This window comes from Euleptes europaea, chromosome 2, assembly GCF_029931775.1.
Source record: "Euleptes europaea isolate rEulEur1 chromosome 2, rEulEur1.hap1, whole genome shotgun sequence".
In the NCBI taxonomy this organism is placed as follows: Eukaryota; Metazoa; Chordata; class Lepidosauria; order Squamata; family Sphaerodactylidae; genus Euleptes; species Euleptes europaea.
Window position 1 is genome coordinate 76,914,724 of NC_079313.1, and position 21,769 is coordinate 76,936,492.

At 43.1% G+C, this 21,769-nt stretch overlaps 1 protein-coding gene across 1 annotated transcript in view; it reads left to right on the plus strand.

Annotated features, from left to right (window-relative positions):
* The window catches only part of EIF2B3 (eukaryotic translation initiation factor 2B subunit gamma), a 102,936-nt gene that overhangs the window by 11,048 nt on the left and 70,119 nt on the right, over positions 1-21,769 (plus strand). The window contains exons 3-4 of the mRNA XM_056867652.1: positions 12,469-12,628; positions 13,844-13,955. Of these exons, the coding sequence (XP_056723630.1) occupies positions 12,469-12,628; positions 13,844-13,955 (272 nt within the window). The remainder of the gene's footprint in view (positions 1-12,468; positions 12,629-13,843; positions 13,956-21,769) is intronic.

Below are 21,769 nucleotides of genomic sequence, written 5' to 3' on the forward strand. Positions count from 1 at the left end.
GAAAGGATGTTCTCTGTATTTTAAGGCCGGAGCGCGTCTCTCTGAAATACAAATAAAAACAGCTTTGCCTCGTTTACTCTTTTGATGGCTCCAAGGAGACTCCTGTGCTTTGTATATGATGTTAACACATTGTAGAGCAGAAAAGAAGGGTCCAAGGGTTTGGTGATGGAATACATAAAATTAACTATCGGAGATACCCCAGTTTAGAGCCAGTTCTGACAGAGGACCACATATCTAAGCCACTCTGTTGGAGTGTAAGGTCCATGAACAGAAACAGGCAGGAATCTGTCTCCTTGCAGATTTTACATGTGAATTCCTTCTCACATTCTCTCTTACTTTTAACACCAGAATTGGAACATAGCAGTAAATTGCATTTTATAATGACCAAATGGCCATCTGAGGGCCTAGTTGAACGTCGGGTGAGAGTTGGTCAAACATTGGTTTGTGAGCCTCATGTGGGTCCCATGTAACTAGAATCATGCTAATGATTTTAAACATTTATATTATGGCTCTGTTAAATTAGAGACAGTTTACAGAGAATATAACATAATTGAATCCCACTATAAAATACCACCCACATAAAATAGTAAAAGCCAATTCAATGGTAGTTATCATTACAATAACAGTAGCACTAGCCTAAAAGTCAAGGGGTCCTTTAAACAGGTGGGCCTTACTTCTGGGAGAGGGGGAATTGAACAAAAATGTATGCTGATGTACCTCCTCACACAAATTGTTCCACACCCTTGGGATTAAGGCTACAAGGACTTTGTACTAGGTAGAAGGAGTTTATATACGCAGAAGCTCTCTATGACATATGGAGGTCAAGTTCAAGTGCTGCTATGCTAATCCAGTTTTCCTGCATGAATACTATTTTCTTTTATGGACCATTGAAAATAATACAGAAGTTCCCATCATATGTTTGCTGGGATACACAATTGCTTATCTAGCCATGGGTCAGTATGTGCATTTTATCCTTTCTTGTCCCAGCTATTGGCAGGGGGTAGGAGCAGAAGGGCTGACTTATTCTACCCTTTATCAGATGTGAATCATTGGTTGAGTGAGAATTCTCCAGGGAGGAATGATTCAAGCCAGTCTTACTTGAAGAAAAGCATGTTTTTTATTGCTGCTGTGAATAAGGAGGAGAAACCTGAATGGCTGCTTCTCCTGGGGATGTGGTCTTCAAGGCTGTTCTTAGTGCTCCTTATATGTGACACATATTTATTTAAACTTCTGCCTTGCCAGTAGGCCTTAGATCGGACACTGAATAATCTAAAGGTGTTGATCATTAGGGTTTTAAGAAGGGGGAGGGAGGTATTTGGAATCAACATTCAGTAATATACAAGATGGTAGGCAGCACAAGAGAAGACTGAATGAGGTCTTAACGGTAAGTGATAGGTCACTTTTGGTCTTGCGGAGTAGTGGAAATAAATGTGTTAGGGATATGGTCAAAGCAGAGGATAAATATGAGGGGGAAAGACCCCCCCCACAAAGTGCAGAGAGCATAGCAATTTGCTGGAGTCCATAACAACCATTCTGCTGCCCACCAATCAGGGAGTAGTGTCCTGACTGCTAACCTGTGTCAGGCAGATGACTGGTGGAAGGAGCTATCCAGAACTCCCCCAACATTAGGCTGCTATCACACACACATAGAACACAACAAGAGACTGGCAGAAAGGTAAACAGCACCCTCTTGTGGAAGGAGGTCTGTGATGTGACTAAGAGGACTATCACATAACATGTGTGTTCTCCAATTACTTGCATGAGTAGGCAAAAAGCCCTGTAGGACAGGGCTGTAGCAAGGAGGGGAATCAGGCAAGATTACCCCCCTCCTTGGGGTAATCTGTGATGTTCAAGAAGTAGTAACAGAGGAAGGATGTAGGTGAAGTTTTCAATGGAAAAGGTGGTAGGCTCCAACCCTCTGTAAGGTTATGGGCACAACCTGGTTGACTTTTAGCACCCAGTGTGTTTTAGGTACCCTTAGAAATAAAGGGGATGTCTGCTTAAATAAGAAGACTTTTGTGTCTTCTTAATTGTGAGATCAGTTAACAGTACAGACTTTTAGTTGGCCACTCTTTGCACCAGAGCATCTTGTTGTCTCTTGCTTTAATTGCCGTTAGTTTCCATCAAGCATCATGTTTTCAGTGTTACAAGTTTTTGAGACTTTGGCTTTCTATTTTTGAAATTTCAGAAGCAATGCATTGCTTTCATATAAATGCTGATATGGTGAAAGAAAAAAATTATATGTAATCTGGGAGGTCCTACGTTTGTCTTAGGGCCAGTCTCTGGGGCATCTCATGCTTCCATGGTTCTTTTGATGTTTTGAGCTGGATCCCAAGGTTTATACTGTGCATGATGTTTTTCCCTTCTCCAAACTGGGTAAAGAATGTTATGAAGTTACTGTTGTTTTTGCATGATTTTTATCTCCACTTGCGCTGACTAAACCTAAGGTATGTACGTAATAAGTATAGCACATACTTCAAATTGTCTTGATTCTTATCATATACTTTTTAATAACTGGGGAGTGTTTCGGTAATTAGCGCTGCATGCATTTAATTAAAATTTGCTTTATTTTTGTCATTTGCATATATTATGAAACACAGCAGGGTCACATTCCCCACCCCCTTTTCGTCTGCATGTTGTCCCCTTCATATCAGTGGCTCATCATGAAGGTGTGCTAGACATGCGTAGTACATACCTTTAAAAGCAGAGGCTGTACCATTTATTTTCTTTTTTACTATCTCAGCCATAGAAAGTAAAGGAAAATACACCCTTCTGCTAGGGTGCTGGCCTGGTTTATTTTTTCATTCAGCCATTAGTTTATTCTTTCAGGGGTTCCACACTGGAAAGGGGGCATCCATCAGACAGTAAGGGCTTTATTTATGAGGGTGTTGGTGTTTCAAAGGGGAGGCTGTTGAGTCCCAAAAGAGCCTTTCATGGTGTACTCTCAGCGTGCATCTGAGGCCACTGCTCTGTTCATCAGGAGGAGAGGCAGAAATGTGGGCTTTACTTAGCAGCCATGTGTTTCACTGGTCCCTGTGCTCTCTGACGTTTATTTACATATTGAGAGAGTAAATGGGTAGAACAGATGGCAACCAGACATTCGGTGGTTCTGTTCCCTTGCGCTCCTCGGGGGTCTTGCATTCAGCCTTTGCCAAAGTTCGTCCTAAAACGAGAAGCCTGTTCACAATTATGAAGCCTTGTTGGCAGTTTACTAGGGTGACAGATTAAAGTACATAGTTAAATAATTACAAGATTGAGTTTATAAGTCCAGATAGTTGCTTCTAAAGCCATGTCCATGGGCCTGAAGTGGGTTTTGCCGTTGATGTGAATATGTTTCAGTTGTAAAATGAAGAAGCTTCCTTTTGGAAAAAGAACAAGTTGGTATCCAAAAAGCAGCTAAACAGTAACCTTTTAGCCAAAGTATTTTTAACAGATTTAATGCTGTCTTGATGATCTTGACAGATACGACTTTGTAACTTTTAGGGACTGGGTGTGTGCTTCAACCTGCTTAAAACTGGTTTATCACTGTCAAAAGTTACTGACTCAGTTTTACGTTCTGCTTTACATAAGACCACAGTTCTGCTAAGGCATGGTTGTTCTGAAGTGGGTGGTATTTTATCTGCTGTTGTTTTCTCTAATGCGGGAAACCATGAGAAACATTATGTTCAAGAAGTAGTAACAGAGGAGGGATGTAGGTGAAGTTTTCAACTTTAATAATGTTTTATCTGTGAATAAATGCTTTTGCACTGGATACTTATTGTTGGTTTACTACTGGAACTACTGCTGACGGTGTTCCTGCTGTAATATCATTTGCACTTTACCAGGGAGAATAATTTAGTGTTAAATCACTCCTTGAACATCTAGTAGTAGTACATTGCTTTTCCCTAGGTTGTTGCAAGAGACAGTTTGACTCGTACTGTTCTCTTTAGCAGATATATAGGTGGATAGGGTACAAGGGAATAGAAGATTGCTGCTTTTCTTCTCCACCTGGGTATAAAGTTTAGGGGCACGGAAACACTTTATTCCCTAACTAAATGGAATTCTGAACGTGATAGAAATATTTTAGTGCTTACATTAATTGGGAGTAAATTACTGCTGTTTAAAAAGGGAGGTATTAAAAAGGATGAGTTTACAAGTTTTCATTTTGTTTAGGACAAAAATTAATAATGGAATTGCTTTTGCCAACCTGGGCAGTCTCTGTGAAGAACGTGTTAATATGTTTTGAGTCTATGATGGAACTGAGTGGGGGTGATGTGCATTAGAACACTAAATAATTCCCAGTAATGATTTATTATATTTCTTCCAATTTTAATTGAGTGAATTTCAGTCTACTAAAAAAAGAAAGTGACTCTTTTACTGGCTTCCTATTTGTTTCCAGACACAATTCAAAGTGCCAGTTCTTACTGTTAACGTCCTAAATGGCTTGGGGCCAGGGTATTTGATGGACTGCCTCCTCCCTTATTGTCCAGCCCACCACTTAAGATATGCCTCACAAGCCCTGCCATCAGAGGTGAGGTGGGTGACAGCTGAAGACGGGGCTTTTTCAGTAGTGGCACCTCGCCTATGGAACGAGCTTCCTATTGAGTCTCCCTTGGCACCTGTGTTACTTTCTTTTAAGCTGCAGGTCACAATGTTTCTGTTTATCCTGACTTAATTAAGGGGCTAATCTTTTAACACCATTTGACTAGTGTGTTTTTAGTCTGAAAACTGGTATTAAACCTAAGTTGCTCAATTATCTATCTTTTATGTTTGCTTTTTTATTGTTGAGTTCTAAGCAACAACTGTTAATATTGTATGCTTTTGTTATGTTTTATTTTGTAAGCCGCCTCAGGCAGGATGCTAATAAATACATTCAAATAAATAATTTTATTAATAGACAAGATTTGAACAGGTTTTTGAAGTGATAACAGCAGTTCTCAAATTAATTGGCTCCTTTCCCTTCCTGTGTGTTACCTCACAATGTGATAGAAATTTCACAGAAATAAAGAGACAGGCTTCCTTCCAGAGCAGTGGACTTCAGATTGGTTGCAGAGCTGCTTTTTGGAAGGACCTCCTGCTTATGCTTTTGTGCAGAGAACAAGGGCACTGCGTCTTCTGGGTCTGTTTTCCACACAAAGTGAGAGGAGAGGATTCCTTTTTAGCACAGGCAGTCCTCCCCCCCCCCCCCATGTAAGCACAGGCAAGGAGAGAGGGAAGGGTGACTGGGTCATAGGGAGGAGGAAGGGAGAGAAGGTAAGGGAAAGCTTTTATAGGTAGGGGGTCTACGACCCTGCTTGCATTGGCTTGTTCCTCAGTATGATATATCTCCAAGTGTTCAGTTGTGTTTGCGGTCTCTGGTTCTCTGGGAACGCTGTCCATGGTCGTTACCTTCACACTGGCAAGGTCATAACTCTGGCTTGTCCTCTTCCTATTGCATGACCCTGAGGCAATATGAGTTCCTGTCACAAGGTTGTGATGCTATGTGACTTCCTGCTACATCCTTACAGTTTAGTGGATCCAGTGCTTCCACCAAGGTATTAAAGGTGGGTCCAGGGTCTGGAAAGTTTGAGGATCACTGGTCTGGAAAAGTTTACGGTGTACAGAACCTTAGAGTCTTAGTGTTTTCAAGAATGAGGTGTCCTAGTACAAGCCTTTCCTATCCTAATCTAAGGCAAATCTTACAATAAGAAGGAATAACAAAAGCAAAAGAGCTGTGTGGGGTAACAAAATCCAAGATATCTTCTTAATTTTGTATAAGCTGATTTGTATCAAAGGTGATACAACAATGCTAGAAAATGTCTAGGTCTGTGTTGGCGAACCTATGGCACGCGTGCCACTTCCGGCACGCGTAGCCCTCTCTGCCGGCACGTGCGGTTCCTCCAAGCCGCTGGCCTTTTCAGCTCTGCCCCGCCCCGGATGGGGGAGGCTGTAGTCCAGGGGTGGGGAACCTCTGACATAATTGGCGGTGGCCCCCGGACTCTCCCACAGAAGCCGCCGCTGGAGCGTGCGTGGCCAGCCAGGAGGGTGGGAGAACAGGGAACAGAAGGCAAGCGCCCGCACTTGGCATGGCCGGCAGCTTCTCCGGCGCCCTCTGGGCCTGAGCGGGTGGAGGGGCGTGGCTGGCTGGTGGGTGCGAAGGAGGCGCCCTCTGCCCCACCCTGCTCGCCTCTCACAAGCCTGCCGCCGCCGCGCCCCACCGCTGCATCCCCCCCTCGGGGCAGGCCGGCCGGCCGAATGGGAGATCCCCTCCGGGCGGGGGGCTTAGGGACCTGGGCAAGCCAGGCAGGCAGAGAGGGGCGCTGAGCTAGGCTGGGCTCCCTCCCTCCTTCCCTCCCTCCGCGCCAGACGGGCCTCTTTTCCGCCAGAGCTCCACTCTGAAATGGGTGGGTGGCGGTGAGGCCCAGCCGGGCGGGGGATCCTCCTCCTGCTCCTGCTCACCCCAGGCACGTGGGAGGCGGCGGAACCCAGCCCCGTCCATAGGCAAAGGGCGCAGCGGCAGGGCTGGTGAGCCACAGGGCGGCAAGTCAGGCGGAGGCTCTGGGGTGCCTCCCTCCCCTCCCTCCCTCGCTGGCGGCCGGCCCGGCTGGGTGGGGGCAGCTGTCAGCGGGGCAGGATTTTTTTTCTTTTCCCCTTCTTGTCCCCCTTCACAGCTGGTGCCTGATTGGGGAAGGCTTCTGGGCCCTTGTCCATTCCCCCCTTTCCCCCCTTCTCCCCTTGCATGCCTTCCTGCTTGCCGCCCAGCTGGCTGGTGGGCCTGAGCCACACCACCGCATTGTTGGCCTTCCTTGGGCTGCTCTGCCTCTCCTGCCCCTTCACCCTTCCTCTCCCAGCTCCTTCTCCCTCACCCAGGACCTGCCCCAGCCCTCCATGGGTGTGTAGGAGCGGGGCAGGACACCGAGCCTTCGCGGGAAGGGAAGGGTCTCCCGCCTGCCCCCCTTGCGCTGCGGGCTGTTCTGCGTACGCGCCCCCCACTTCTCTGCTGAGGGAGGAGGCGGGGGCCGTGTGTGTGTGTGTGTGTGTGTGTGTGTGTATGAGAGAGAGAGAGAGAGAAAGCAGGAAGGCTTTTCTGTCTCTGGCCACTCAAGCATGGGAGGTTTTGCCTTGGATTTGCTGCTCTGTAGATGCACATTTCCCCCATCCAAATTCTCAAAACTCATCAGTAAGTTCCCATGCAGAGTTTTGAGAATCCGGATGGGGAAAATGTGCATCTGGAGAGTGGCAAATCCAAGGCAAAACCTCCCATGCATAAATGGCCTCTTTCTTTCTCTCTCTCCCTCCGTCCTTTTCTTTCCCTACTTTTCTTTCTCTTCCTCGCTCCATTTCTTTCTCCCTTTCTCTTTTTCTTTCTTTCTTTCTTTCTCTCCCTCCCTTCCCTTTTTCCCTCTCTTCCCTTCCTTCCTTCCTTCCTTCTTTTCCTCCAGCGGCTTCTCCGGCGCCCTCTGGGTCTGTGCGGGTGGAGGGGCATGCAGTCCTGTTCCACCTTTGAAGGGCCCACAAGCCATCCTCCAAACACCTTTCCATTTGTCTTGATATGTAGAGAGAAAACACTAAGGAACAGGTTGCCAATCTCCAGGTACTAGCTGGAGATCTCCTGCTATTACAAGTGATCTCCAACCAATAGAGATCAGTTCCCCTGGAAAAAATTGCCACTTTGGCAATTGGACTCTATGGCACTGAAGTCCTTCCCCAAACCCCGCCCTCCTCAGGCGCCACCCCAAAAACCTCCCACTCATGGCAAAGAGGAACTTGGCAACCCTAGCCTCTCCCTCTGGGCCCCCTCTGGGGGTGGTATTCAGGTTAAATTGCCGCATTGGCACTCGGTGATAAATAAGTGGGTTTTGGGTTGCAGTTTGGGCACTCGGTCTCTAAAAGGTTCGCCATCACTGGTCTAGGTGAAGTAGAGCAAGCGAATTTTGGCTTTGAGGTTTTGTGGAGAGTATTCTGTCACACTCAGCAAAACTAGAGTTGCTGCCAAAATTCATACTTCTTGAGTTCTAAATATAAGGTTTGGTTTATGTAGTGACCTAACAAATGTGAGTCTTATAGATATTTCTTCGGTACAGTTATGTAATACAAGCCAGAGAAAAATTACTTTTCCTTCTATTTACATCTGTTACTATCCTGCTGCCCTGGCAGGCACAATGGTGATGGCGGATAAGAAGAGAGCCTCTTTCCCCCTCCGTCTCCCACCCCTTCACCTGTGTGTGAATGCTTAATATTAGGAACTGCGGGGAGTACATTTCCATGGGGTATATCTTCACATGTTGGGCGCAACTGAAGCAGTGCTTGTGATGTTGGAGGAGAGAAAGAGAAGAAAAGGGGAATCATGGAGAAAGGCTCTCTGCTTATCCATTTGCCTACTGGCCAATCATTGGTTCCCACCAGCCTGTCTGGACAACAGAACAGCACCAATTGCAAAGTAAGTAAGGTTGGGTTGAGTGAGAGTGGATTTGGGGTGACTGGGGAATGGTTGGAAACTCTTGGAGAAGGCCAAAGATGTTACAAGTGGTTAAAGAAACAATAGAAGAGTAGTAGTAGTAGTAGGTTTTTATATGCCGACTTTCTCTACCACTTAAGGAAGAATTAAACCGGTTTACAATCACCTTCTCTTCCCACAAGAGACACCCTGTGAGGTAGGTGGGGCTGAGAGAGCTCTAAGAGCTGTGACTAGCCCAAGGTCACCCAGCTGGCCTTATGTGGAGGAGTGGGGAAACCAACCCAGTTCACCAGAATAGCATCCGCTGCTCATGTGGAAGAGTGGGGAATCAAACCCGGTTCTCTCAGAGTGCACCACTCGAAACCACTGCTCTTAACCACTATACCATGCTGGCTCTCAATAGAGAACAGAATATTTTCCCCAAAGAGTATGCTGATCTAGGTCTTTTCAGATTCAAGATCACCCACCACTAGCAAAAACTAGCAAACGTTAGTTAGATAGTGTCTCTTCAAACATTAATGTGCTTAAGACAGTTGGGTAGCTTTCTGGAAAAGGAGGGCAGACTGTTGATAACAGTGGCGTGTGCTCATGCCCTTGTTGAGCAGCTTATTGATGGAAGTGATGCTGTGATTGGTATTAGCTATAAGGCTTGCTTGTTTCATTTACCCTCCTGCCAGTTGTATATGGAGCAGGGAGCCTTGTGGTATGCTGGAACATACAACGCATATGCCCTGCTCCATGTTTGAGGGTTAAACTTCTTAATGTGGAAAACACTAAATTCTTCAACAGTGTATTATCATCAAACACATTATAGCATATTAATTGTAAACAAGATTAGTTTCATTTAAACAATGAACATTGAACGGTATCCTGCCTTAGGCTGGAGGAAGTTCCTCCAGCTTCCTCCTATTTAAGTGGTTCTTTCAATGGAAAAAGAGCCACTTGAGTTGAAGCAAGGCTCATTAGACTGGAGAAAGGCTTCAGACTTTGCTTAGTAGAGTGGTGGGACACAGTCTATTATATAAGTCTACATATACATATGAAATATCATTATCCTGTAGATTGCCTTATATAAAAATTGTTATACCTTGTAGTACACATTTTGAGTAATACCCTGTCTTAAAAAGCATTTCACTCATGCCAAAAAAGAAAATATTTCATATGAGTTCTTTCAGAGTTCTCCACAATTTCCAGTTTTTCTGTTGTAAATATTGAGAATGAGACCCCTCCTCGAAATTGTATCACCCCTCCCGCATCACTACATCACACTGGCAGTCAGTGAGTCTTAAGTCAGTGTGGTAGAGAGAAGACATTCTTTCACATAACAGAGAAAGGAGATGCCTGCTTTTAGAAAATATGTACTTTAAATCTTCTACATAATTTTCCTAGAGGTCTCCCATTCAGATTTATTAGTTTCTGCAGTCATTATAGTATTAGGTATTCCTAGACCACACAGTATTGCCCCCCCTTCTGAGGTTGCTCAGTAACGTTAGGCAGGAGAAGTAAAAGGGTGGATTTCTCATGTCATCATACTGCTAATACATTATTCTGATTACTATACGGTATAATGATGGTTAAAATAATGTCAGTATTTCTGCAATGAAAGATTGTGTACTGTGTCAATAGTCTCAAAACCCATATGTAAGCTTTAGCTGTTCTATTTATTTGACCCATTCTAGAGTTTTATTTAGAGAGCCAGCATGGTGTGGTGGTTAAGAGTGGTGGTTTGGAGCGGTAGACTCTGGAGAACCAGGTTTGATTCCCCACTCCTCCACATGAGCGGCAGAGGCTAATCTGGTGAACTGGATTTGCTTCCCCGCTCCTACACATGAAGCCAGCTGGGTGACCTTGGGCAAATCACACTTTCTCAGTCCCTCCTACCTCACAGGGTGTATGTTATGGGGAGGGGAAGGGAAGGTGATTGTAAGCCGGTTTGATTCTTCCTTAAGTGGTGGAGAAAGTCAGCATATAAAAACCAACTCTTCTTCTTCTTCTTCTTTAACAGAACTATGCTTATATCAACAGGAAAAATGTCTTAATGAAAGGACCCATGTCTTGGGTAACAATGCTTTACAATAGTTGTTGGAAAGCCTCCCCATATTATTGTCGAAGGCTTTCACGGTCAGAGTTCATTGGTTCTTGTAGGTTATCCGGGCTGTGTAACCGTGGTCTTGGAATTTTCTTTCCTGACGTTTCGCCAGCAACTGTGGCAGGCATCTTCAGAGTAGTAACACTGAAGGACAGTGTCTCTCAGTGTCAAGGGTGTAGGAAGAGTCAGAGAGGGGTTGGGTTTGAGCTGAGTATTGTCCTGCAAAAGTATTGTCCTGTAAGTATCAAGATAATGTGCTAATGTGGGTATGGTATGTTAATATGGAACCATTGTATCCTGAAGTGATCTGTTAATGTGTGTAATCCAAAACTAATCTGTATGGCTGTTGTTGAATGTTGTCTTTGTCTGGAGGTTTTTCAGGGCAGGAAGCCAAGCCTTATTCATTCTTAAACTCTCCTCTTTTCTGTTAAAGTTGTGCTGATGTTTATGAATTTCAATGGCTTCTCTGTGCAATCTGACAAAATAGTTGGTAGAATTGTCCAGTCTTTCAGTGTCTTGGAATAAGACCCTGTGTCCTGTTTGTGTCAGTCCATGTTCAGCCACTGCTGATTTCTCAGGTTGGCCAAGTCTGCAGTATCTTTCATGTTCTTTTATCCTTGTTTGTATGCTGCGTTTTGTGGTCCCGATGTAAACTTCTCCACAGCTGCAAGGTATACGATATACTCCTGCAGAGGTGAGGGGGTCTCTTTTGTCTTTTGCTGATCGTAGCATTTGTTGTATTTTCTTGGTGGGTTTAAACACTGTTTGTAGGTTATGTTTTTTCAAAAGTTTCTCCATGCTATCAGTGACTCCTTTAATAAATGGCAAGAATACCTTTCCTATGGGAGACTGTTTTTCTTGAGTTTTCTGATTTTTGTTTGGTTCAATGGCCCTTCTGATTTCATTCTTGGAGTAGCCGTTTGCTAGCAGTGCAATGGACCGTGCAAGACGGATCTGTGAACCACAGTTTCTCAAGGAAGAAACTAACCATCTAAATCAGGCACTGCTAGCAAACGGCTACTCCAAGAATGAAATCAGAAGGGCCATTGAACCAAACAAAAATCAGAAAACTCAAGAAAAACAGTCTCCCATAGGAAAGGTATTCTTGCCATTTATTAAAGGAGTCACTGATAGGATGGAGAAACTTTTGAAAAAACATAACCTACAAACAGTGTTTAAACCCACCAAGAAAATACAACAAATGCTACGATCAGCAAAAGACAAAAGAGACCCCCTCACCTCTGCAGGAGTATATCGTATACCTTGCAGCTGTGGAGAAGTTTACATCGGGACCACAAAACGCAGCATACAAACAAGGATAAAAGAACATGAAAGATACTGCAGACTTGGCCAACCTGAGAAATCAGCAGTGGCTGAACATGGACTGACACAAACAGGACACAGGGTCTTATTCCAAGACACTGAAAGACTGGACAATTCTACCAACTATTTTGTCAGATTGCACAGAGAAGCCATTGAAATTCATAAACATCAGCACAACTTTAACAGAAAAGAGGAGAGTTTAAGAATGAATAAGGCTTGGCTTCCTGCCCTGAAAAACCTCCAGACAAAGACAACATTCAACAATAGCCATACAGATTAGTTTTGGATTACACACATTAACAGATCACTTCAGGATACAATGGTTCCATATTAACATACCATACCCTCATTAGCACATTATCTTGATACTTACAGGACAATACTTTTGCAGGACAATACTCAGCTCAAACCCAACCCCTCTCTGACTCTTCCTACACCCTTGACACTGACAGACACTGTCCTTCAGTGTTACTACTCTGAAGATGCCTGCCACAGTTGCTGGCGAAACGTCAGGAAAGAAAATTCCAAGACCACGGTTACACAGCCCGGATAACCTACAAGAACCTCCCCATATTGATCTCATTTGCATTTCTGAAGAGGGTGTGTGTTAGTCATACAGCTTTTCTTTTCTGTTTGACAGACAGATGTGTTGGTGCTAAGTTGTGATCTGATCACTGATGTCGCTCTTCATGAAGTAGTGGACTTATTCCGGGCTCATGATGCAACACTGTCGATGCTGATGAAGAAAGCCTGTGAACCTACGGAGCTGGTACCAGGACAAAAAGGGAAGAAAAAGCTGGGTAAGCAGATGCTGCCAGACTCCGACTGCCAACAGTTACATAAAAATTGGCAGCTGTTACACAATTTGACAATTTTCATGACATTCAGGCAGAGTGTGCTAACTGAAATAGTGTTCCAGATAGCTTCTTTGTGTGTTTTATGGCAACAGTGTGTTCTTAGTGTATTGTCCTGATAACAGTCCTATATCCAAGCATACCGGGAGAGGGAATTCAAATTCCACAAACAGCCAAAGTAAGTTCTACATCAAGCAATAAATATAGTACTCTTGCTTGTACTACACTTTTGTTCAGAACCTGATTGTTGTACTATCTGAATTTGTGTTCTTCATTGTAGAATGTTGGAAGTTTTTTTGTACTAAATTCATATGAACCTGATTATAGAACTGGGAGGGAGAAATGATCAAGTACCAGATGTGAACTCTGTATGGTTTAAAAGATAATTGCTGTCCACCTTGGTAGCTTAGTTCCTGATGCTTATGTTGACTGGTTTTGAACTCCTCCAGCTTAAATTCCTCTTCTCTCCTCCTTGGGCCAAGAGTCAGCACAGGTCCTCCTGAACTAAGCTGCTGCTTGCCCTGTTGCTTATTTCTTCCTGTTTGCTGTGGCATGGAGGAGATGCAGTCCGTCAAAAAGCTGGGTAGACAATGTAAAAAAGTGTGTGTTGGAACTGCCACTGTTAAAGAGACAGTACTTGATTTTGACGTTTTCTTCTGGAAACCCCAGCATGCGTGTGTAGGATTCTACCTGTTAATAAATAGTCTTGTATGAAAAAAATAAACCTTTCCACAGAAACCAACTGAGTTTTGTAAAAAATAATCTGTTTTTTCAGTGAGATAAGAGGAGCTATTAGCTATGACTTCCTCCGGATCATTGATTCTTAAGAGTGCAAATGAAAAGCAATAATACTGATACAGCATAAGGTATATGAAGTTTTCTGTTTTTAATTCACCAGCTGTTCTGGGGCTTGCATTCTTTTCTCTGCCACTTCCAGGTACAGGTAGCTGCAGTGGCCCCACATAATATTTGTTCATCTTTCTTTGATTCCTCCTCTGAATGTGTTTGAGAATTTTCAGGAATGGTTTCAACTTTGATGAGCAAACTTAGCTGACATTTATATCTGCTATTTTCTAGGTGGAATATCTGACCAGCCCTACTCTTGTTAGATTGCATTAAAACAGGGCTGTAAAATCGTTGTGTTCTAACTTTCTGTTTTAGTGGAGCAACGTGATTTCATTGGAGTGGATGGAATGGGAAAGAGGTTGCTCTTCATGGCCAATGAAGCAGATTTGGATGAAGAAATCATCATTAAGAGATCCATCCTGCAGAAGTAAGCTTTGGTGTTCCGTTTTAGGTAATTCATTTGGTGTGGAACCATGTAATCAAGGATGCTAAAACAAATAGCTTTTTAAAAGGGAGTAACTGGCAAGGAACCATTTTCCAAATTTGAAGGGTAATTTCTGTACAGAATTGTGAGTTCATAGGCAGGGCTGAGTATATTTCATGTCTGAAAACAATTAAATTTCACACCCGGGCAGATTCTACACACACAAAGAATCTGAATTCTATGACCCATATAAATTGTAAAAATTGATCAAATTGCATTTTTTTCATATTTTGCATAATTTATTCTGCAATTCTTGCTAGTTTGTATAACTTATCCTGGTTTTGTTAGTCAAGGATGGGACAAGCACCACTTTACTTTAAATAAAGAGAGAAAATCTTTGGAGATGCAACTTATTCATTTTCTAAACAAATAAGTAGATAAAAACTACATTTTGGAACATTTAAATATTTGCGCTATTTACTTTGATAGCAATACTATATAGGTTTAGTAACTTTGAGCAAAGAAATAATATTTAAAATTGCGCTACCAGTATCTAAAGAATCCAGAACTTCTGAATCTAAATGTTGTCACATGTATTTCAGATTCTAATTTTTTTTACACAAATTTAGATTAGCTTGTCAATTCACAGATTAATATATATATTAAATAATTCCCAACTCTCTCACTGTCCACTAGAAAACTTTTGCTTTAAAGTGGCTAAAGACAGCCTCCAGCCAACACCTATCTCTGTTCTTTTGTGTGACCTATACGAGCCTCCCAGGTATCTTTTTTGTCCCTGTTTTTCACAGGAGGGACATAGCTCACCAGCTCATTAATTCTAACTCCTTTTCTGTGGCCCCCTCACCTTGAAGCAGTTCACTCCCCTCTTTCACTGGAGGGATGGTTTAGAGCTGAAGGTCTTCCACCGATGGCTCTTCTGCCTATAGAAAGGGAGTTGCTGGTTCCTCAGCCACTCCCCCCATTCTGTTCTTGAAGGTTCATTTGTCCCAAGAACAGAATTTTGGGGAGTTCAGAGAGCTACGTCAGGAGGGGGAAGGCAGGGAAGCTCTATTCCGTCAACATAGCTCTGCTGGCAGTACTTCAGATCCAGCCCCAATTCAACCCCAACTCCAGTTCTCATCTAAACTAATATTCTGATTCCCTTCACATTCTGGTGGGGGTCATTTATGTATTTAGTTTTATTTATTTGAAAGATATATCCCCCATGCTCCAAAATCTGCATGAGGCTTCTAAAAACATAAATTAAAACAAGGCTTGGATTCTGAGATCCAGCCGCAGAAGGCACACATGAACGCATGAAGCTGTCTTATATTGAATCAGACCATTGGTCCATCATGGTCTGAGACTGTCAGGAGCTCTGCAGGGTCTCAGGCAGGGGGCTTTCATGTCACCAACTGTCTGATCCTTTGAACAGAAATGCCAAGGTCCTTTAAACAAGAAATGCCGTGATTGTGGATCTTCCCCCATTCTCCTCTACCCAGTGGTCCTTTCCAACCCCAGGAAAGTTTATTTCCAGGACTGCAGGACTTACATGGATAAGTTGGGAGGCTGCAGTGGGGAAGAGAGCTCCTCTGTCAGCTCAGCTCCACTAACAGAAAAGAGAGACGAGGGTGATATTTCTCCCTTCTCTATCCCCACTGCAGCCTTCTGACCTGTGAAGCTATTATACTACAAAGATCCTTCAACCCCAGGAATAAACTTTACCAGATCAGAAAGGTCTGTTGAGGGGAGAGGAATACTGGAAAGCTCCACAGTCCTTGTGTTCATGGATTGTGGGATCCAACCCCATAACTCATAAAAATTAAGGGGCAAAATCATCAAACAGCAGCCAGTAAAATTAACAGTAAGTAAAAAATCAGCCTAAAAATTGAGAGAGAACAGGGCAAGGAGATGAAATTCTGTTCAAATCCTGGGTGGAAATTGTTTCAGCACAGTGCTTAAAAGCCAGTAATGATGGTGACAAGTGAGCTTCATGGGAGAAGGCTTTCCACAGGAGGGGTGCCACCACTGAGAAGGCTCTGTCTCTAGTTTCTGCCCACCTCACTTCTGTGAGTAGAGCACTAGGATTAGTGCTTGAGATGAGGTCCATAACTGGCAAGTTGGACAGTACTGGCAGAGGCCGTCCTTCATTGAAATTTCTGAGTGCAGAGATTAAAGGTACAACTAAAAATGTTTGACGAGACTCCACATACCAACAGGGAGAGAGCATTCTGTTTTGAAGAAGACCACTGTAGTGCAGCCACAGTACAGTGTCATTATACCTTTTACAGGATATTAAAGGGATTAAAGTACATGTCTCGGGAGTTAAGACACAGTACCATAGGAAGTCTTGACTCCATAATTGTGCTGGTTGTATTTACTTCCATAGTTACTTCCCAGTTTTAGATGTTCACCAGTCTGCAGATAATAATGTCTGTATCTCAGTTAATTGACCCCAAGATGTCATTTGTGCCAATCTAAGATGAGCTGAAGTAGCGTGACTTCAAATACTGGGTATAGAGGAGAGATGGAGATTTGGGCCCGGGCAGTGAGTACATCCTTTGAAGCCTCACTTCACCATATCTCTTCTCCCTGAGCATTTGGCAAGCCATACCGTTGGAAAAATTATTCCTTTGGCCTTACCTCCACTCAAAAGTGAGGGCTGATGTGTTTGTTCTCAAGGAGTGATTACTGCAGGCGGGGAATTGTTTGCCTCACCTTGGACGTTTATGGTTGCACAAAGAAAGGCCGTAAAAGACACTTGTCGGAGCAGGTCTAAATTTAGAGCATTTCCTTTTAAAAAATGCTGTGGGTTGTTTGAGGATGAGTCGCTCCTAATAAACCACCCACCTTCGTGGGTGTTCCATCTGCGCAAATGCAGGTGCAGAGCTGCTTGCAGAGGATATACTAATAAATCACAGTGACAATCCAGTCTGCTCATTACCTCATACCGAAAGGAATACCTCCTATATAAATGTATGGACTGATCGCAAGATGGCTTTGAAGTGTCAGTGAAGCCTGGCTTTGAAGGATCCTATTTTCGTATACAAAAAGTACTTTTTTTCCTCCCTCACTCTCAGATGCGAATAAAAAAATAGTCCTCTTAAGATTCTTATTGTGCAGAGGAAAAAAAACATACTCAGGAGCAAGTGAAATTTAAAAAACAAACACTTGTGTTTCAGGCATCTCTGAAACACTAAGAAAATGTCATACAAACTTACTTGGAGCCTCAGTTTTTGTTGCCTGGCTTTTCTCATGAAATTTCCCCTTTACTTGGCAGCTTGAATCCTATTGCATCTTATAATTCCATAAGAGTATAGGTCCTATAAAATACATTTGTCAGGTTAATTTGGGGTTTTATGTCAACGTTGAGGATTTTACAGTTTCCTCTGACATGCTGTAAATCACTGCAGTTGGGAAAGGGATGGGGAAGGCATATTAAATAGCTCAGAGAATTTTCACTTGTGGAGATTGAGTGAATCCCCCCCCCCCGAGTGCAGTTAATTACTATAAGTGGTATGTAGAAGGAACTCTCACTGATGTGAGTCTGCCTGTTTGACTATACAGGAATTCTTTTGCCTGCCATTGTATACTTTCCCATCTTGATTTGTCTGGGTCAGCCACAATTTCCATATCAGCATCTTGAAGAAATCATTGCCCTTGATCCATCTCCATTTTGAACAATTTTAAGAAATATTGATAAAAATCCTTTTTAAAAATAGTAATATTGTTTTGTGCATTTGTTTTCATGTACAATCCAAGTTTGCTTCTAAACTAGGAGAAATAGAGTTGGGTTGGTACAGTGTGCCTGTGTTTGCAGTAGAGAGAGCAAAGTTTCAGCTGACAGAATTACCCTTCATCTTGTAGGTCCCCTGACCCATGTTCTACTGAACAGCTTGGGGACATGAAGCAGAAAGGGAGATGGCTATAGCTACATTAGTGGAAAACTCTTACTGAATCTGTCCAAATATGCCATAGATCCCCTTTGCAGTTCTCTGAAGTGGCATTGAAATCTTTCTTCCCTGTTACCATTTTATCAACTGAGAGGTGTCTGGCTGAACTTTTCTGGGAGAATCAAAGTTTAAGTTCTATATCTGAACCACTGGAAGATAAACTAACTATTGCCCGTTGTAATGCTTTGCTTGGTTCTTTACTGGCAAAATTGCTCATATGCAGTCGGACTTGGATTCCCCATTGAGCGCAGAGTTAATACTCCCAGTGTTGGAAGCAACTGCTTGGTGCAGTTGCTTGGATCAGTTCACTTTGCTCATTCTGGCTGATGTAGTTTATATGACAAAACTATCTACAATTAAAATTTAGTACAGATGTTCCTCGGGGAGGAGATTCTTAGCTGAGCTGGATCCGGACATGGTTGAGGGATGTCTGGCTGCTTTCTGCCTTCCTTCTGATTGCTCCGTCAGTTTGGACAGAATTTGTCATTTTTACTATGGCAACATTTTCTGAAGAAAGATCTTTACTTCTTCTTTAGAAATTGTGTAAACAAATGTTGTTGGGTTTAATTATTTGTTCTGTGATTTCAGATCAAGCCTTCTCATTCTGATTAGTGAAAAAAATATTTTTGTAATTATCATTAATGAATACTTAGCCTGGTGTTTGAAAATACATTCTAATTCGTCTACATTTAGGAGCTGAAGTTCTCTGGTTATTTATTTATTGGACTTCTCTTTATCCCAACTGGGGACAGGCTCAGAGCGGCTAGCATCCATTAAAAAAACCTTACAATAAACAAACATATTGTATATAAAATAGTTTCATTTCCTATTAAAATCAACATACCCTGATAATAAAATCCAGTTGACACCGGTTCATTCGCACACAGGTCCTGTCCCGGGAAGGGGCAGCCAGGATCCTTAATTGAGTTGGCTCAAATGAAATGAGAGGAAGGGGAGAGGAGAGGAGGCCAGCTATGATGAAAACTGTTGCTGCCTTCAGCCCTAGGCCTGGCAGAATTTTTCAGTCTTACAGGCCATGTGGAACTGAACTAAATCCCTCAGGGCCCAATCTCACTAGACAGAAAGTTCCACCAGCCGAAAAAGCCCTGGCCCTGGTTGAGGACAGCTGGACACTTCTCGGGCCGGGGAGCACCAGCAAGTTGTTATTTGCTGAGCATAACGCTCTTTGGGGGGGGGGGGGGCATACCGGGAGAGCAGTAAGGAAGCAATACGAGTCAGCTTGCCTTGATTTAAGGGTAAGAGTTAGATTACATTTGACATGTTCCTTCCAACCCTTAATTATAGGATTATTAACTATTTTATTGGCAATTTGTAAACCAGAAAAATAATGTTTCCCCCATTTCAGAGCTGGGTAGGTGGGAAATCATCTTTAATCCAGTATAACTCCAAATTAAAGAAGGTCTGCTGATAAGCAGTTTGAAAATCTTTTTAGGATAGAATGCTAATTTGGGAAGGGTACCGTCGCTTTGTATTACTTTTCCCCCTCTGTATGCTTTTTGGAGAGTTCAGAGACATCCTGGTCCATTGCTCTTCTAATTCCAGTGTTGTATTATTAGTGCTCCAAACTACATAACTGTGCAGTGACATCTGCCTGCTCATCAGTAGAACAGATGGTTACTGCTAGTTTGAGAGAGGGTAGAATAAGTTGCACAAGCAACCAGAGTTGAAAATATTTGAGAAACACTGTATTACCTTACTTGCTCACTTATTAGACCACACAAAGGGAGGCCCAAGGGGATTCACTATAAAATCAGCAATAAAACAAATAATAAAATCAATAAACAGTTTGAAACAGAAACAATTATAATATATGACCAAATAATCAATGCAATCAATCAACAGCTTAAAACACCTGCTGGCAGTTAACAAAAGCCCCCCCTCAAAAAAGAGTAGCCTTATAGGCCTTCTTGAAGGCCAGCAAGATGGCCAAGCTCATGACTACTATTGATAGGCTGTTCTATTAGACAGTGGCCATTGCTGAGAAGACTTGAGAGGGGGTTGAGGTAGGGTTGCCAGGTCCCTCTTCACCACCGGCAGGAAGTTTTGGGGGTGGAGCCTGAGGAGGGCTGGGTTTGGGGAGGGACTTCAATGCCATAGAGTCAAATTGCCAAAGCGGCCATTTCCTCGAGGTGAACTGATCTCTATCAGCTGGAGATCAGTTGTAATAGCAGGAGATCTCCAGATAGTACCTGGAGGTTGGCAACTGTAGGCTGAGGCCAGTCTAGCAACCTGGACTGGGGTGTGTATGGTACAGCACAAGAAAGTGCTGACCGCTGGTACAGAACTGGTCACAGATTTATACTAAAATGTAGGTTTGTTAGATCACTATGAAGCCACTAAGGCAGGGGTCCCCATCGTGCTGCCAGTGTGTGCCATGGTGCCTGCCAGCACTTTTCCTGGAGCCCAGCAAGTGTTTTTAGAAAGTAGATGGGCCAGATCGGGCTTATGCCCAGCAAGGCTTCTGATTAGCCATGAGAGATTTGATTGGCTGTGCGGATTTTTTAAAAATGTTGTTTTGGTAGCAGCTGCCACCACGGCACAAGGTTGTTCACTGTGTGATTGAAGGTAAGCTGTGGCAGCCATTTTCTGGTTGGCTGTGCCTCTTGTGGCAGCCATTTTGTTGCTGTGCCCGCCACGCTGTGCCAAAATCCCAAAGGTGTCTGCAGGCTCAAAAATGGTAGGGACCCCTGCGCTAAAGGATACAATTTGTTAATTGCATAGATGGGTATATTGGTGGTTCTTAGATACTGGAATAAAAATGGAAGATCTTTTCATATCAGTACCTTTAGCTCAACACAGTAAATAAAATTAAAGGTGTCTTCCTGTAGGGACTCAATTTTTAGAAAAATTTCTAGACTAATAGTACTGCATTACATTTTTCAGAAATAGTCTGCCTTTCTAAATATGATACACTCAAAGCAGTTTGCAAAGAAATATTAAAGCTGTAAAACCATAGAGGCATGATCTTGTCTTCATGACCCCTCTTCTCCTTCTTTGGGCAAACATGGATTACAATAAGATGTCCATTATGTAGAAAAAGAGGCCAAATGTGCATCCCTGTAAAATCTGTGTGTTTTCAGGCTGGTGGGAGGGCTCTAGTGGGCCTTGTTGGGATTCCAAGTACCCACAGAAAAGTTGGATCAGTAAAACACCAAAATAATTTATGTAAAGTACAAACAAGGTGATTCGCAAAAAAAAATATATCTGCAGTGTTCTATAAACAATTGGATTGCTAATAAAATCAATTTTTGTTTAATGTTTTGGAGATATTGGGAAATCAATATCCTGGCTCAGTGAAAGTAGGTACATTGGATCTCCTCTTGATACATATAGGCCAGCAGGTATAAGATTCGGTTTCTTGCAATATTAGTCATAATGTTTCATGCGGAGCCCCGTGGCGCAGAGTGGTAAGCTGCAGTACTGCAGTCCAAGATCTGCTCACGACCTGAATTCGATCCCCACAGAAGTTGGTTTCAGGTCGCTGGCTCAAGGTTGACTCAGCCTCCCATCCTTCCGAGGTAGGTAAAATGAGTATCCAGCTTGCTGGAGGTAAAGGGAAGATGACTGGGGAAGGCACTGGCAAACCACCCCATAAACAAAGTCTGCCTAGTAAACATTGTGATGTGATGTCACCCCATGGGTCAGGAATGACCTGGTGCTTGCACAGGGGACCTTTACCTTTTTTTTTCATGTGGATAGGCAGGGTAAGTGCTGTAGCATTCACTGGTGTGAATTTTAACTTTCATAATTCCAAATATTCTTGAGCCTGACTTTGGAAAGTGTTTGTGATGTGAGTGTGTGTGTATGTTGAGTATATGTGGAGATCTGCTGAAATTGTGCACA